At 45.2% G+C, this 16,657-nt stretch overlaps 1 protein-coding gene across 1 annotated transcript; it reads right to left on the bottom strand.

The window, feature by feature from the left end:
• Positions 1–2,829: 2,829 nt before the first annotated feature.
• On the bottom strand, positions 2,830–3,807 carry MC3R (melanocortin 3 receptor). Its single transcript, XM_069034192.1, has one exon. The coding sequence runs from the start codon at positions 3,805–3,807 to the stop codon at positions 2,830–2,832; it is 978 nt and encodes a 325-aa protein (XP_068890293.1).
• Positions 3,808–16,657: the final 12,850 nt, after the last annotated feature.

The raw sequence follows: 16,657 nt of genomic DNA on the forward strand, positions 1-16,657 counted from the left end.
CAAACCCACTCCCCACCTCCTGGATAACCTGTGGGGAGCCTGGTGGCAGAAGGGGTGAGAAATCTTTGAGGGATTTTATGGATTCTCTTTCAGTTTTGTTTGCACATGGGACTGAAAATCTGGCTTTTCCCCTCCTTTTGTGGAGCTCTGTGGGCAGAGTGAAGAGTTCCAGGCCAGGAGCAACCTGGGATAGTGGAAGGTGTCCCTGCCCATGTCAGGGGTAGAATGAGAGGATCTTTAAGGTCCCTTCCAGCCCAAACCATTCCACAATTCTCTGAATTAAGAGGCTTTTGCCCAGTGTTAGACTCTATTTCTAGTTTTGTGAGCCAGCCCCCAGATTGGGTTGATGTGAAGTGCTGCTCTGACAGAAGCAAACACGATTCTCAGTGATCTCTTCAGATTTTATTCAGCAGAGTATGTTTTGCTTAAAGGCAAAGCACGGTATGAATCAGTCTTGTTGCTTTTAAAAGAGCAAGAAGTAGGACATCAGAGAAATAAGTAGGACATGAGGTGCAACAAGAGCTAAATCCACAACGACCTGAGGCAGAATATCGTGGCAAACCATGCTCCAGAGTGTAAAATACAGAACACTGAAAACAGGCAGAGATTTTTTACAACAGCTACGCACAGTCTTTGCACACCACCAGAGTTCTGTGGTTCCCTGTGCTGATTTCATCTCTGTGCACCACATCAGATGCTGCAAAGTGCAACAGGCTGGGCTAACAGAGCACACCTTGGGACTGCTCAGCTCGGGTTTGTGACACACAGATAAGGCTGAAAGCATTTGGCTTTGCCAGCTGAGGGGATTTTCTTTGGTCTCTTCCTGAAATGGGGAGAATTTTCATGTGTGCCTGTTCTGCTCCACAGTGATCTTGGGTTTGCTTTTTTTAAAATTTAGCCTTTTTTAAATTAAGGGGTTAGGTAAGTATTGGAACAGACTGTTGGAAAGGGGGAAGCCTGGAGGATGTGATTATGGGAGGAAGTGAGAACTCAGGGAATTCAGGGTGTGATCAGAGGACAGGAGGAATAGGGAACGTGAGGTTGGTTGTGCTGATGGGCAGAGTGTGGCTGGAGCGTGGGGAGAGGTGGTTCTTGGCCCCAGGAAAACCATACAGCCCATAGGATTGGAAAATGGGGCTGTTCCCTGTCGGATGCTGAGAACCAAACAGAGGCCAGGATGTGCAAAGTGTGAAATGTGACTCCCCACGGGCAGCAGGGCTGGGTCTGGAGCCACTGGCACTGAAACACCAGCACCAGTGTGTGGCAGAACTGGGGGCACAGGAGCTGGGGGAGCTCTGGGCTGCAGGAAGTTTCTCAGCTGGCAGAGGAGAACCCCAGAAATAACTCTGATTAATAATAATAATAATAATAATAATAATAATAATAATAATAATAATAATATCATCAACCCAGCAACTCTGAAATAAGAAGGTGGGGGGAATAAAAGAGTTTTAAGTCAAATGAGATCTTTTAGATGTTTGAAAGAATCAGACAACTCTAAGGGTTTGGGGATACCTCCCCTCCTAAAAGCAGGCACCAGAAAGGTGGTAGCAGCCTTTAGGATGGCTCAGAGTGTTCTCAGCCTGGCACTGTGGGTGCCACTGCCCGTGCCTGTGTCGAGCACAAGCTGCAGCAGCCTTTGCTCAGGGATGATGTGCTGTTTGAAGGCCACCCACAGGGTTTATTCTTGCAGAAAGCAGAGGCAAAGACGAAACCATTGTAGCTGCAGGTGCTTCTTTGCATGCCAGTGACACACACAGGGTTGGGACAGGATGGCAAAAAGGATGGCAAACAGCCCTGGTGCTCTCCTGTTCCCGGGGCAGGAGGATCCAGCCCCTGAGTGCAGTGTAGAGCTGAAGTAAGGAGAGACTGTCCCAGGACATTATTTCTCAATGCACAAAGTCCTCTCTGCCACACACATCTGATTTCTTCCAGGTGCTGAACTTACAGGTGGACATTTCTAATGACTCCCTGCAGCTTTTACACAAGGCTACATTCAAGGTATTTTGCATTTTGGCTCTTTCTGATATTCAGATCTGTGGGTCTCATTAGTGAGGATTTATCAAAAGAAGACTTCTGTGACTTTTTATGAACATAGCAAATACCACATTGATCAGTGCCTTCCAGCTTTAAAAAAATAATTAAAAATTCAAGGACATAATACTCTTATATCACAACAAATAATGTAAAAGCCTTCACATGAGTCAATCCTATCAGGCAGCTTTTGAAGTCACACTGTCACCGGTCCTGTAGTGATAACTGATTTCAGTGCAAGAGAAATGTTTGCTTTCACCCTTTGAAAATTGTACTCAGGCTGCTTTATGGCAAGGAGCAAAAATGTCAATCTATTCTTTCATTAAAAGGCAGAGGCGTGGGTGTAGAACAATGCTGTTACCTGTTGGTGTTTTGAAAAATAGCTTTCCACAGAGGTTACTAAAGAAATCTTTTAGAAAGCACCGGCTCGTTGGCAGTGGCACAGAGATAAAGCAACAGGCACAAATGAATGCTAGAGGGAAAATTATCTCAGTCTCTAGAAGGTGGCAGTCCCTTTCAGGATTCATTTTTCCCAGTAAGTTTTTGAAGCTGTTTTGTAAGCCACTCTGGATTTCCTTCCATTATAACTATTTTAAAAACTTCAAATAATTCAGTTGAAATTGGTTTTCACTCTAAAAAGTAGGAAACAAGGCATCATGTAGAAGGCTTTTGTCTTTCCTGCACCCTTCCTTCAGGCACTGCATTTAAAGTGAGCTGCTCTGTATCTCAATATACACATATTTATATTCATACTTATACACTTGTGGCGTGTTTTTTCCACCCAAAGCCAGGTGTTTACAGCATGCACTGTCCCACACTCATGCCATAACAGCAACACACGATTTCTTTGAAAGTCTTCCTCATCTCCAGGCTCCTGAAGGCGTAAATGAGCGGGTCAATGACCGAGTTGCACATGATCAGCACCAGGTAGGTGTTGAAGTGCGCGGTGTAGCAGATGCAGTAGGGGTTCATGGGGCAGGAGATGATGAGGATGAGGTGGAGGAAGAAGGGCGCCCAGCAGACAATGAAGACCCCCAGGAGGATGGTGATGGTGACAGCGCCCTTCATGCAGGTGCGCTGGGGGGGCACGCCCTCGACGGGCAGCGCCGCGATGCGCTTGACGTGCAGGCGGGCAAACAGGAACATGTGCACGTACAGCGAGGCCATGAGCAGCAGCATGGTGAAGAACATGGTGATGAGACACACAATGACAGTTTTGCTCTCCGAGTAGGCAATGAAAATGATGCCACAGATGATGCAAGCCACCCAAATGAGCACAATGAGGGTCAGGGCTTTCTTCACCGTCATGATGCTGTGGTAACGGAGGGCATAGAAAATAGTGATATACCTGTCAATGGCTATGACCAAGAGGTTGCAAATGGAGGCTACCAGAGAAATACAAATCATTGAGTCAAAAACATTGTCCATGTGCTGGATGAAGTGGTCGTCGATGATCAGGTAGCCGTTGCTGAGGATTGCAATCATGACGGTCTCCAGGGCGTTCGACATGCTCACCAACATATCTGCCACAGCCAGGCTGCAGAGGAAGAAATACATGGGAGAGTGCAGGTTCCCATTCTTCAGCACTGCCAGAATGACAAGGATGTTTTCCAGGAGGCTGATGATCCCCAAAGTCAAGAAGACCTCGGCTTTGATGAAGACCTGCTCGCAAAATCCATCGCCACTCCTGTTGTTCAGGATGGAGTCGTTGAAGTCTTCAGTGACATTAAGCAGCACGGGCTGAAATGAGAATGCAAAGTGTGTGGTGTTCATTGTCAGCAAAGGAGCTGAATTCACCAGTGACTGTGGACCTGAGAGAGCACAGGTTCAAAAGAGAAAAAAAAAAAAGGAAAAGGGAAACAAGTCCTTCCAAGAGCTGCTGTGCATATGGGGTGGGATCAAGCAGGACTTCAGTCACTTTTACAAGTGCAACCATCAAAAAGTCTGCATTTACAGTGAGTTGTATGTCAGGCTGCTCTTCCCTTTGTAAGAAAGTGAGCTTCGAAGCTTGTAGGCAGCAGACAGTTTTCTCTGCAGGGAAGAATCAGCAGCAGGACGCTGCTGGGTTTAGCTCTCCTGGTGATTAAAAGCAGGGAGTTCTCGCGTCTGCTGGGGCAGGTCGGTTGCCAGCATGTTGCAGCTCAGCCAAGCATCTGTTGCTATTTCAGTGGGAAGAAAGGAGAAGAGAACTAAGGGATTTATACATGCAAGAAAGAAAAACCAACTCCTACTTCATCCTGCGAGCAGAGCATTGGCCATTGGAGAGCGAGCACCTTTGTGAGTGACAGCTGGAGCACCTGGAGCGGCATCCTGGCGCATCCGAAATTGTCTGGCGCCCTCTGCAGATACCGAACAGGACGGATTTGCCGTAAAATTCCTCTGGAAAACGGGGTTTTCATCCCGTAGAAGTTTCTGCCTGTTCCGGGCAGCCGGGTCCTGCCTGCCCTTGGGAAGGTTTGGGGCAGGCAGGATGCTCATACACCATCCGTGCACGTTTGAGCATCCTGAGTAGCCACTAAGACTGGTCTTAACTGGGATTGTGCCCATTTAAACCTCTGCAGGACCGAGGAGATTTTCATTTATCACATATTAGCAGGCAAGCATAAGGTAGATTTTCCTTGCACTGCATTCATTCTATATTTCTGTGGTGCAATTTTCTTAGTTTGATTTTTTAGGAGCACTTGCTGATGTCTAAACTCTTCCCAACTCATGTTTTTGCAGAAGTACTTTAGAACCAAAGCCATGCAATGTCACTTAGATTAATGTTTGGGGCTTCTGTTCCAGGTTTGTTAGCTAAAAAAAGTCACCAATTTCTCCCAGTTTCATTCTGAGCCCGCAAAATTATTATCATGCACCCATAATCCAGTACCAAGAGGGAACAAATCTCAAATTGAATCTCCAGGTTAAATTTGACAGTTTTACAAAGACAAGATTCAGAACAGTAATTTTAAGTGATTAAATAGCTGGGGACTTGCCCAAAACAAGATAATGTTTTAAAGAAATTAGTCTCTTCCTAAATTTGCAGTGATGTGTTTTAGAGCAGATATCTTAAACCAGCAAACTGTCTCTCCCATGTCTCTAATCCCATGGTGGGGAAAAGACATTCCCTCCATCTGAGCGTGGCAGGTGTGGATGCAAGCCTGGAGCAGCAACCTCTGCTTTGTGCAGGAGCCTCAGTGCTTCCTGCCAGCTTTTGGGGCCAATGGAGTGCACCAGGGTAGTGACTTCTGGGCAGAATGGCTGTAAATGTCCTTGGAAATGTTGTTTTTCCAGGTGAGGAGGAGCCCATCTTGGCAAAGCCGGGCAGATGTCCCTCCCTGCCAGCTCTGTCCTCTCTTCTGAAGTGGCAGGTGGAGGCTGGATCCCCCCAGGGCAAGGACAGGATCCAAAGGCACAGCTCACCCTGGAGGAGCAGCATCCTCCTGGGCTTGGCTCTGGATTTCCTGTTGATGGAGGGGCTCTTCTCTTTGAGGCACCCCCAATTCAAGCACTTCCCAGGAGTGCTGGGCCGTTCACACTCCAGTCCTGTCCTGCCCATCTGGGCAGTGCAGCAGTATCTCTGTTGTTCCTGTAAGTGGTGACTCCAGAATGCCCCATCCCTTGGTGCCACACTGCTTCAAAAGGCAGCTACAGATTCCCCCACCTTTCAGCTGGGACAGGAAGTCATTAAATGTGTTGCATCATGAGTTTCTGAATGTTTGTGGCAGCAGGACAAGCTACCGCTTGCACTGAGGTGCAATTTGAAGTGGAAATTGAATGTTGGACGCCAAAGTGGATTAATGGCACTATCAGCTTGGCCATTAAGTGCTAAAACCACTGGGCTAGAGCCTCCTGTGTGATAGCAAACTCAGAGTGACTCTGAGGCCTGTGCAGAGAGGGGAAGAAGCTGTGTCTGCACAAAAGACAGCAACATGTGAGCCCTTATTGTCAAAAGGATTTTTCTGCTCAGCACTGGAAAACCTCCATGACCTGAAATGTCACAATATATTTTCTATTTTCGTCTAATAGATGCTGCTCCTCAGCTGTCAGCTCCTGCTCTGTGTCCAGGCAGTGACTGGGATCATGGCAGTGCAGAGCAGGCAGGCTGCTCTCACATCCCCTCCGGTGCTGCAGTGGATCTGTGTCCTGGCAGTGCTGCACTGCACCTCAGGGGTGGCAAATGGCCAGAGTGATGTCACACGTTCCTATCCTCAGTCTCTTAGTCAGTGAAGTCCACTCATCTTGGGTAGGAGAGCAGAGCAAAAGCAGAGCATTGCTGCAAGCCATGGTGTATAAAACGAAATAAAAGCTTGGTTTAGGTCCCCTTTTCAGCAGAACCTGGTGAGGAGAAGGTTGGAGAGTTAGGGATGGGAGATGTCTGTGTTGATTCCCCAAGTTTTGCCTTGTCCATTGCTCTTCCCAGCTCTTTGCCCAAGGCCTCGAGGGAAGGAGCTGCAGCCTGGGCTGTGCTCAGGGCTGTTGTCAGTGGAATCCACGATGGAAAAGGTGCAGCTTGAGTGGACCAGTCAAGGCTGGGATCTTTGGGCTTTGCTGGCTCAGAGTGAGTCAGGAAGCTCATGGTACACCCGAGTGTTTGCTTGCAGCTCTGTTAATGTCCAGGAAGTGTCACCTTCTGCTTGAATCAGTGACTGAACTGCCCTCCTCACCTCCTGTCTCGGGCTCTGCAGTCCATGACTAATGTTCCCATTCACAGCCTGCTCTCCAGGCATTGTGAGAGTACATTTATTTGACACCCAGGGAGCAGAGTCCTCCTTCAGCTGTGTTCTTGTTTATTCCCTGGACTCAAACCCCAAACCTGTTGTTTTTTCATCCCCTGGTGTGTGAAGGAGAGAAGTCCTTGGTTGCTGTCCCTGTGGTTGCTATGCGACTGTCACCTCCTGGCTGTGCTCTCATGCCATGTTTGAGTCCAACAGCAGCTGGGGCCGGAGGTCAGGGGAGAATGGGTGCTTGGGAGGGAAAACATCTCTTACACCATTGTTCATTCCCCCCATCATGGGTATTGTATCTCCTTCCCATATTTTATTCTTTCAGCCTCCAGGCCAGAATCCCTGGCCTGTTTTGTTCCTTGCAGAAGGAGAGGAAATGTGTATTTCAAAAACCTGGCACGACTCAGGCTCTCATAGCTATGGTGATCAAACAGGTGGTAAAGAAATCTCTGTAGCTTTGGCCTCCACAACCACCCTCTTCTGAGTATTTCTCAGGAGGAGTTTTCACACCCCCAGAAGTTTATAGAGACATGCTCGTTTATGCTCACTTTATTTCGCCTCCCAGACTGTGATTCTGACTGCAGAAGAGCTCTTCAGTCTCCAGAGTGATTTACTGGAGGTGGGTTCTGGAGATTGGCTTCAGGGTCTCACTTAGCTGAGAAATAGAAAATTTCTGGAATGCATCTCACGTTCAAAACTCGTGCTGGTTCTGTGTGCAAACACCAGCATTTGGGTCTGCTGCTGCAGTTAAAACCTGTTCTTTAACTAGGACAGTTTTTGCTGAGGAAAACACCACCCCCCCTGTGCTTCTATAATGATAATTTAAAACCCATAAAAATGAAGTTAAAACAGGTCCAAGTTTGACAATATTTATCAGCAGCCTCCTCCTTTTAGAACGTGTTCAGAGGAAAATGCCTCTGAGCTGTTCTGTACCTGGGCTTCTGATCAGTGCCCTTGCCAGGGGTGTGCAAGACCCGATTCCCATTCCTTTCTTTGCCAGAAAAGATGAGAGCGTTCACGAGCACAAAGCTGGATTTGCCAGGGTTCTGCCCTGTGCTTTCAGAGCTCTGGGCACTGCCAGACCTTTCCTTTAGCAGCAGCCTCTGATACAGCCCTGCCATCATCTCTGCTTATCTGCCCGTGCCAGGGCTGCCCTTCACTGTCTGAGTGAGACTCCAAACTTGAAATTATTATCTAGCCCAAGAATCTGTAATGAAAGTTTTGTGTCCTTCCACCAGCGGATGGATCTTTAAAATAATCATGACCAGCCCTTAAAAAAAAAATGTCAGGACAACCCGCCTCGAGCCCACAAAGATGCAATGGGTTAAATGTGGAAATTAGATTTATTGTGATGTCTCTTAATGTTACTTTCATTCATGTTCTTTCCTAAAATAACTCCCTTTCTAAGAAAAATGAGCTGTAAATAAGAGGATGTCAGCACAGTTAATGAAATATTGGCTGTGATAAAGGCAAAGCAAAGGTTTGGCTGCTTTAGCTACCAGCAGAAATGAACAATTTTCTGAGGTAAAAACCTCTGCCATGTTTTACAAAGCAGTTAAAAAGCAAAAGCAAGGTTGATTTTTATTTTTTTTTAATGCTATTATTGCTCAGTTGTTTTTTCACTAGTAAAACTATTTAATCTTCAGGGAAAAGTAAAGACAAAGTAACATTTACTGCTAAATGTGCAGCATGGAATTTTCTGAGAGAATTCCCCTGTGAGGTTGTTGAATGAAAAATCTTGTTTAACGCTTGACATGAGATTAAGACGATAATGGCTGACAAACTCATATCACTTTCCTTAATTTTCACTCTTTCTCAACAAGAGTTTCTGCCAGACAAAAGTGGAAATTTTAAAGGAAATTAGAGGATAATAAGCAGATGGTTTCTCCCATGCAGCAGGGAATTATTATTGTCCTGTATTTCCAAGTAGCCAAAACAGTGAGCGAAAAACTCTTGAAGAGCTTTTCTCTCTTTTATTCTTTATAGAAAAGGACTTACAAGATGAAATATTTTATCTTAGCAAAGCAAGCTCTGCTGGTTTTGAGTTCTGTGCACATTTCTGGAGCATGCATTAGGGCTTTGACTGGGAATATCTGAAAACACGGGCTGGAATTCATCTCCTGGGCACTCCACGGTGGCTGCTCAGCGCTCTGCTGACCTGCAGAGCTGTTCGGTGCTCAAGAGCTGCCTCAGTAGAGTTTAGGTTTTTGATGAAGGGATACTTGACAAAATAAATGAAACTTCAGATCTGATTCAGCACATGGCTTGTACAACGTGAACTGCTTGACTATTGACTTAATTCAACAAAAAACCCGTTTGCTGCTTTTCACTGGAACATGGAGAGATCACTGGTTGTTATAAATAGCAGAAACACACTTTGGGGCATTTTCTATGTTTATACAAAATGATTATAAAAGATATAAAATTATATAAAATTATTTATAATTTATGATTGTAAAACTCAAAAAAATCTGGAATTAGGAGCCTCACACGAACCCAGAACATGATGAAACCAAAGTAAAGACACAGGTGATTAAGTTCTGTCTACTGAAATGCTGGTCTTCTTCACTGTCTTGAGGCAACAGCTTTTTTAGTCCTGTCAGAGTCACAGGCTTCAGGATCACTTGCAATATCAGGTATCAGATGTAATAATGGAAAGATTTCCATGGTCTTCTTCCAAGGAGTTGTAGTTCCTACAGCTCCCAGTCATGCCCATAGCTAAAAATGTTATTTTCTAGTCTGAAGCAAGAATGAATCTGACATCAGCTGTGGCCAGTGGAAGTTAAATTTGTCTGCACCACGTTGCTGGCAGAGATTTTCAAACTGGAAGAGTAAATCCTCACCTGACCCAACTGAATCCCCACTGAAGCCAAGCACCAGGAGTTTGCATTCTTTAGGATGTTATCCACTGAATTTTCCTTCAATCCTGGCTGGAGCAAAAGCACCAGCACTGCAAGTGAGGAGGCAGCCTGCCAAACTGTGATTAGTGAGGAGAAGGAACACGAAATCGTGATTGCAATGAGGGGGCTTTAGGATGAGGATTTCTGTAATTTCAGCCAGTTAAAAGGTTAATTTAAACAGACTCAACTTTGGGACATTTTGGACAATTTTCTTTCTCATTCCTGGGTAACAGGAGACAAAGCAGACCTGATTGCAAAACACTTACCAGCACCTGCAGGTGCTTTTCATGTTAAAGGGATTTTTAGTGCTTTAGACTAATAATGCTCAGTGTCAGCTTTGTTCTCTCATTTACAGAGTGAGAGACAAGCAGACGTGATTGAGCCAGCTGCATTCTGCTCTTCAGCTCCATCAGGGCCAAATATCCCTGGAATATCTTCCTCATCTCCCTGGAAGCTTCACAAATTTCATTGCCCTGTGGCGCTGAGGGATGGGTGCACTTGGCCTTTTCAAACCTGATTGCTGCTGCTGCTGACCTCACTCCTGGACCAGAGAGAACTGTGAGGCTTTGGAGGCTGGCAAGCTTTAAAGATGATTTTACTGAGCTTTCAGGTGCTGTGGATGGATGGATATGGGGACAAATTGTTCTGCTAATGTTAAAGTGCCTCTGTTTGTTGCAGTACTTGCAGTCCAGTGTTGCTGCTTTGCAGACAAGCACGACCGAAAAAAGCCCCACAACCAGACCCTGTCCTTTAATTTTATTTACCAGTTAGGTCTAACTTCTGCCTTTCTATTTTTTCCAAGCGTTTCCTGTTCTATTCTTTTTGTGTGTGGAAGATGCTGTCCTGTGGTTATTAAAAGTTCCAACTTCAGAGCTTTTAGTTGCATTGTTCTTGCAAATAACTTCTAGAACAGAGCAAGGCAGTCTTTACTGACTTGTTATGGTTTGGGGATAACCAGGAATTTGCTGCCCTCCAAAATGTTGCTCTTCAACAGTAAAATGGGATTTAAATGCTCTTCAGGTTTGGAGAGGTTCCCTTTTCCAGATTCTGAAGTTTGCAATGTGATCCAGCTGTTGTGAGTAATGTCAGACTACAGGGTGCCAATACAGAATATTTTCTGTCAGAAACAGAACCATCTTGATGTAGAAAGCAAAACAGATTTGGAAAGCCAATATGATTCATGTAACCTTGTACGAATTTATTATGGAAAGCAGAAGTGACAACTAGTTATTCATACAATTTCTTTCCTTTTTCTTCTCAGTTGAAGTGTACAAGGTTATTTACACATCTTTGAATTTAATAATAATCCATAGTTAGATGTTTCTGAACAGCACATTTTCCTATCTGGCATAAAAGCAGAAGCTGAGGTTTAAGGTTTTGTTTGCTCTGAATATTGTCTTGACAAGAAAAGGGCTTGTCATGAAAAGGTTACATCTGTCACTCATCCTGCACCACTTCTGATGGCAGAAATAATGGAATTGCAGCTGATTTCACACTTTTGTGGCTGCTTAGAAACTTCCCAAAATGTTCTGCAGCCTTGCTCTTCCAGGTCAGTGCCTTGGAGGACGCAGGTGCCAGAAGCTCCAAGCAATCAAGGTTGACCTGAGGAGCTCCCTCGTTCACAGATGGTTTTGTGTCACTGCTCCACAAACTATTGCAGAGGGCCAGAGTGAACCTTCAATCCCCTCCTTCTTCTCCTGAATCCCTCTTTCAATCTGTGCTGTATTATTATCTTCTGTGTAGTAGTTCTTAATAAATTTTGATATAAATGCATAATAGATGCATCTAGGTACAATATATAGTGATAATGTTACTTAGGATTTTCTTTATTTGAGCCTTGCCAGCTTGAAAGGCTTGTGTGGAGGGTCTGGAGAGTCTCTGTGCTAACAGGGTGTCCAGAGATCTGCTGTAAATTCACCCCCTGCCTCGTGGGTTATTGTTCCTTCTCTGGCTAATTAGGTGTCAGAGCACAAAACACTGCTTTTAGCACAGTGGAGAGCTGAGATTCGAAGCCAGGGCACCTCATTCCTATATTAACTACAAGATAGGGTTTGGTTTTTTCCCCTCAGTGTAGTTCTCCTTTCCCTCTCACTCCATGAAAAGCAGAGCAGGAAGCTCATTCAGCCCAGGATCTGGGCCTCATGTTTTCTCCTCTGTAGCAGGGCAGGTATTTTAATGGAAATCTCTTCCTTAATTTCCCTGTGAAGTGGGAAGCGAGGAGTGAAGGCAGCCAAGCTGTGCAGACTCCCCCTGCTCTCCCCATTCCTTAGCAGAGAGCCTGGTGATGAGCAGCTCCCTGGAGCTGAGGCTGGAGCTTCGAGGAGCTCTCAGTAACAACCTGCCTCGGGCAAACATTGGTGGCTGAGGTTTCCTAAGAGCAGCTACGAGCAAGAACACAGCAGAGAGTGCAGCCGAGTGCTCCCTACGGACAAAAGAGAGGATGATGATGAATTCCTCCTGGAGGGAGCATTGCCAGGGCAGGGCTCAGTTTAGCCCATTTCAGTGTTTTGTGCCTGCTGCCACCCAGGGCTGTGCCCTCAGGGCTCTTTCCCTGGGGATGCCCTTCCAGCCACGGTGCCAAAAGGGCTGCCCAAAGGCAAGGTTTCTTTCCATGGATTTCCTCATTTGAACAGCAATTCCGGCAGTCGTTTTCGGAGCCAGCATCGAGGAAAGCTGCCTGGTGTTCTCTGTGTCACAGCTTCGGAAAAGACAGCCCTGCAAAGGTGCTTGCTGAAGTTTGGGTGATTCGGTGCCTTGCTTGGGCTTTACTTTACACCACTGGGTGTAAAAAGGGTGAGGATTTTGGGGAGTGCTTGGACTTTGTGTTTTCAGCACTCCTGACTGTGGCCTGCAATAGAATTCCCTGTTCAGGGGCACAGATGGATGAGGAGCTTCAGTGACATCGCTGACCTGGGACACCGTGGCTGCGTGGGGAACCCTTTGCTTTGTTCTTCTCTTGCTGCCCAAGACTGAAAACAGAGGAGGGGACTGGTCCAGAGCTGTCCCAGGCTGTGGTGTCAAGACCAGACAAATAAGGAGGAGGGGAGGAGGCAGCTGCAATCTCCTGTCATCTTTTAAATATTTTGTCATTAATTTTTTTTTTTTAATACTTGGTTTGCTAAAACTGGATTATCTGTTTTGATTGATGAAAGGATTGAAGTTTCAAAAGGAGGTTATGGGAGAAGAGGCATCCCTTTGCCTTTTTCCAGGAGGAAAAGACCATTCTGGACTACAGAGGGTCCTGATTCTGTACCCACTCTGTGCCTCATTAAAGGGTGCTGCTGTTTCCCAGCTTTCAAAAGATGATCCAGCTTCCCTCAGGATTGCTTTAGCTCTCCTTTTGATTCCACAGCCAATTCCTTGCTATTTCAAACCTTTCAGCACTTGCCACTTGCCCCTGCTGTGCCCAGCCATTCCCAGGAGCCACTCCCTGGGCACAGTCACTGGAGAGTCTGTGGTTTTCTGACTCAGTTAAAACCACAAACTCTACAAAGGTTTTGCTTTATGATCCACCTTTTAATAGCCTGAAATGAAGGCAGTGTCTGGTGCCACCTTGTGTCACAGAGGAGCAGATCTGTGGAGCTGTCCCTTCCTCTGGGCATTGCAATAACGTGGGTTTAACTTCTCGACTTTGGGGTGCAGCATCAGAATTAACCAGGTGGGATCACCTGGGAGATTCAGAGGGTGAGCCTTTTGCATGAAATGTGTTTTAAGCAGTTGAAAAATTAATTAAACTATGAATTGGTGCAGTGATGCTTTGTTTTTTTCCTGGAATTGCCCAAGGCCAGGCTGGACAGGGCTGGGAGCAACCTGGGCTAGTGGAAGGTGTCCCTGCCCATGGCAGGGCATGGAATGAGATGAGCTTTAAGTTTTTTTCCAGCGCAGGGGATTCTGTTATTCCATGATTTCCTTTATTGCTGTTTGTTGCACACAGTGAGAAGCTCAAAGGAAATTGCCCAGGCTGATGAAGAATTGTTATTTTTAGCAACATGTGGGCAGTTCCTTTCCTCTCCTGGATGCTGACCAGGAACCACTGGCAAAGGCAGAAAGCTGCTGGGAACATTTTTGTTGTTCAAAATTCAACAGCTGAGTAGTTTGTGCATTATCAAGTCACAAGGGAATTAATAATAACTCTGTTGCTAATTACTGATTTGCTTTATTTACGTATCAGGCTGCCACCGTGCTTTGCAGATGTATTGCACAAAAAAGGGAAGAATAAGGAAAGAAGCCAAAAAACAACACTTCCATCAATCAGACCTCGTGTACCAACTTCTCCATTGTAATGAGCAGATGTATTTTCTCTACCTCCAAGTTCTTATCTTTATTTTTTTCCTTTTATGGGTTCTCCCATTATTCATTCAAAATAGTGAATTAATTTAAAAATTAGCTCAAAAATGACCTGAAAAAAAATTTAAACTCACATTTTATGGGAAAATATTTCTTTTGTGGTGTATCAGGTGAAACATGGTGAAAGTTTAAATTTTCTGCATGAGTGAGGGTGCTGCAAAAATAGGCAGAATTTGTGCTGAGCATCACTAGATGTCACCCTCGACCTGAATTTAGTTTCACAGACTCACTTGTCTGAAGTTTTAATTTTAAATTACTCATCTTCTGTTCTCATACAACCCCCTTTTGTCGTTCCCCCCCCCCCCCCCTTGCATTTAATGCATCTTCCACTTCAGTGTAGCACAACCTGTTGTGCATCAATATTTTCCTTGCTTAAAAGCAGAACCAAAATTAGGCCAAATGGAAACAGCTGGAATTTGCTGTGCTAGATAAGCACTGAGGAAACAGAAAAAGCAAAACCTCCTGGAACAGGGCTTCTTTCTAACGTGTCTGGGTGGATTTGGTTCAGATCTTGTTGGGATCTCTGTGAAATGAAGAGGAATGCTGAGGTCAAAGCCCCATGAAGTCACAAGGAGCTCTGACTTCCTCACTGTTTCAGCACCATTCCACAGGAAAAAAAATGAAAGAGCCCTTTTATAAAACAGGCTTAGGCAGTAATTTTCAGGTGAAGCAACTTTTCAGGGAAAGGCTTTGTTTTTCAGCTCTGAAATCCTTTGTGAGAGCATTCCAGCCCTGCTGGAACATTCATGCTTGAATGAGAGGCAAAAATGTGCCTATGAAGTTCATGCTGTATTTATTTATTTAAAGAATATTTAATTCAGCTCTCATTTTTTTAACCTGAAATAACTTATTTCACGACATCTATTGCTTAGGTATGGAAAGGTTTAGGAAAATTCTTTAATGAAATGAACACGAGACTTTTGCCTATTAAACGCATATTTAGGTTGATTGAAAATATCGTGGTCATAGGGTTGGGGTTTTCTTTTTTTTGACTTCCACAAAAAGCACAAAACAATGAGTTCACATGTGGTTATCCACAATATGCTGTTGGAAGACCCTTTGGGCTTTAGAATTTCAGAAAGCAGGTGGAGAATTGGATTTCTGGCCTGTGAAGTCACTCCCAGGGCTGTGAGATATCAGAAACCGGGAGGCTGGAATGGATGTTCACACCCTGTGCCTGGAAGGAAGTTTGGGAAAAGGTGTTCAGAATCTCTGTGAGTAAATCTGAGAGAATCCAATCTTTTCAGCCTAAAACCCCATAAGGTTTAAGGAGAGAATTGGGATTGTTCAGCCTGGATAAGCTTTGGGGTGACCTCACTGTGGCCTTGCTCCTGAAGGAGCTGCAGGAGAGATGGAGAGAGACCCTTTATAAGGGATTGAGTGCCAGGATGAGGGGGAATGGCTTCAAACTGCCCGAGGGCATGGCTGGATGGGATATTGGGAAGGAATTGTTCCCTGTGGGGTGGTGAGGCCCTGGCACAGGGTGCCCAGAGCAGCTGTGGCTGCCTCTGGATCCCTGGCAGTGCCCAAGGCCAGGCTTAACAGCATTGTTGATGTTTTTCTGCAGCAAAACTTGCCCTGCTGGTCCGAAACATTTACCTTGTGCATTGTTCAGACAGTGCCCAAAGAGTTCCTGTTCTTCCATGTTGATTCCAAGCCCTTTCCCCCACAATTGTCATCTCCACTTGGTGGTTTATCCCAGCAGGGACTTTTCCCGTGTGTTTACTGCAGCTCATGATTCTGGCACACGTTGGAATCGATTCACTGAGAGCAAAAAAAAAGGAAATTACACCAGAGCCTTTGTTAAAGGAAGGTGTAATTAACGGCTTCAGATTAATTGGAAATGTTTGCTCCAAGAGTAGCAATTGAGCTCTATTCTGATTAACTGCTTTCTCCCAGACTCTGTAGCCTTGCAGAACATGCTGCTCTCCAGGCAGTGGAGGGGAAAAGATCACCTCATATCTCTACAGAACCTTTGTGAAAGGAACCTGTCATTTCCCCATTCTGAAACGTTCTGTGCTGCTATAATCATGTTATAAAGAGAAGTTCCTTGGGATTCTTTAATTTAAAAAGAAAATCATACTTCCTCAAGGACTGAGGATTCTTAGGGGGAATAGGCCAGCACTAGAAATGCGATTCGGAGTGAATGAGTTGCTATTGTATTTTAACCAAATGGCTTCAGGTAGCTGTCAAAGAAACACGTTTCCCATTATTTCTTTTTCCAGTTTAGTGAAAAATTTCCATCTGTCACACTGGACATAGAGCAGTCAGAACTGAGGGCATTGAAAGACAATCTTTTATTAAATTTTTCTTCAGAAGACCTGGATTTAGTCAAGCCCTGTTACATGAGGCTGTGTTAAGATAATACTCCTTCAAAGACTTTTAATCAGTTCAAATGATTAAACCCTGTTTATATTAGCATATATTGACCTCCCATTTAGTTTCCAGTGCCTCAAGTGATCTGGGAGAGTTCATTCCCAATCCTTTCTCCAGAGCTCTGGCTCTGATGGGTGGGATTTGTACCTGTGGGTGTGGGGGCTAAGCCAGAGCCCACCCTGGGCTCAGAGTGATCCAGTGGCACCTGCTCTGCCCTGGCCTCCTCAACTTCCTGTGTTGTTGCTATTAAAAAGCTGCTTTTAGAGCAGCAGAGGAAGGAGACCTGTCATCAAC

The sequence above is a fragment of the Aphelocoma coerulescens genome, chromosome 20, assembly GCF_041296385.1.
Source record: "Aphelocoma coerulescens isolate FSJ_1873_10779 chromosome 20, UR_Acoe_1.0, whole genome shotgun sequence".
Taxonomy (NCBI): domain Eukaryota; kingdom Metazoa; phylum Chordata; class Aves; order Passeriformes; family Corvidae; genus Aphelocoma; species Aphelocoma coerulescens.

Bases quoted from the DNA above. Each gene is read 5' to 3' on its own strand.
- MC3R (XM_069034192.1), bottom strand. From the start codon at position 3,807: ATGAACACCACACACTTTGCATTCTCATTTCAGCCCGTGCTGCTTAAT.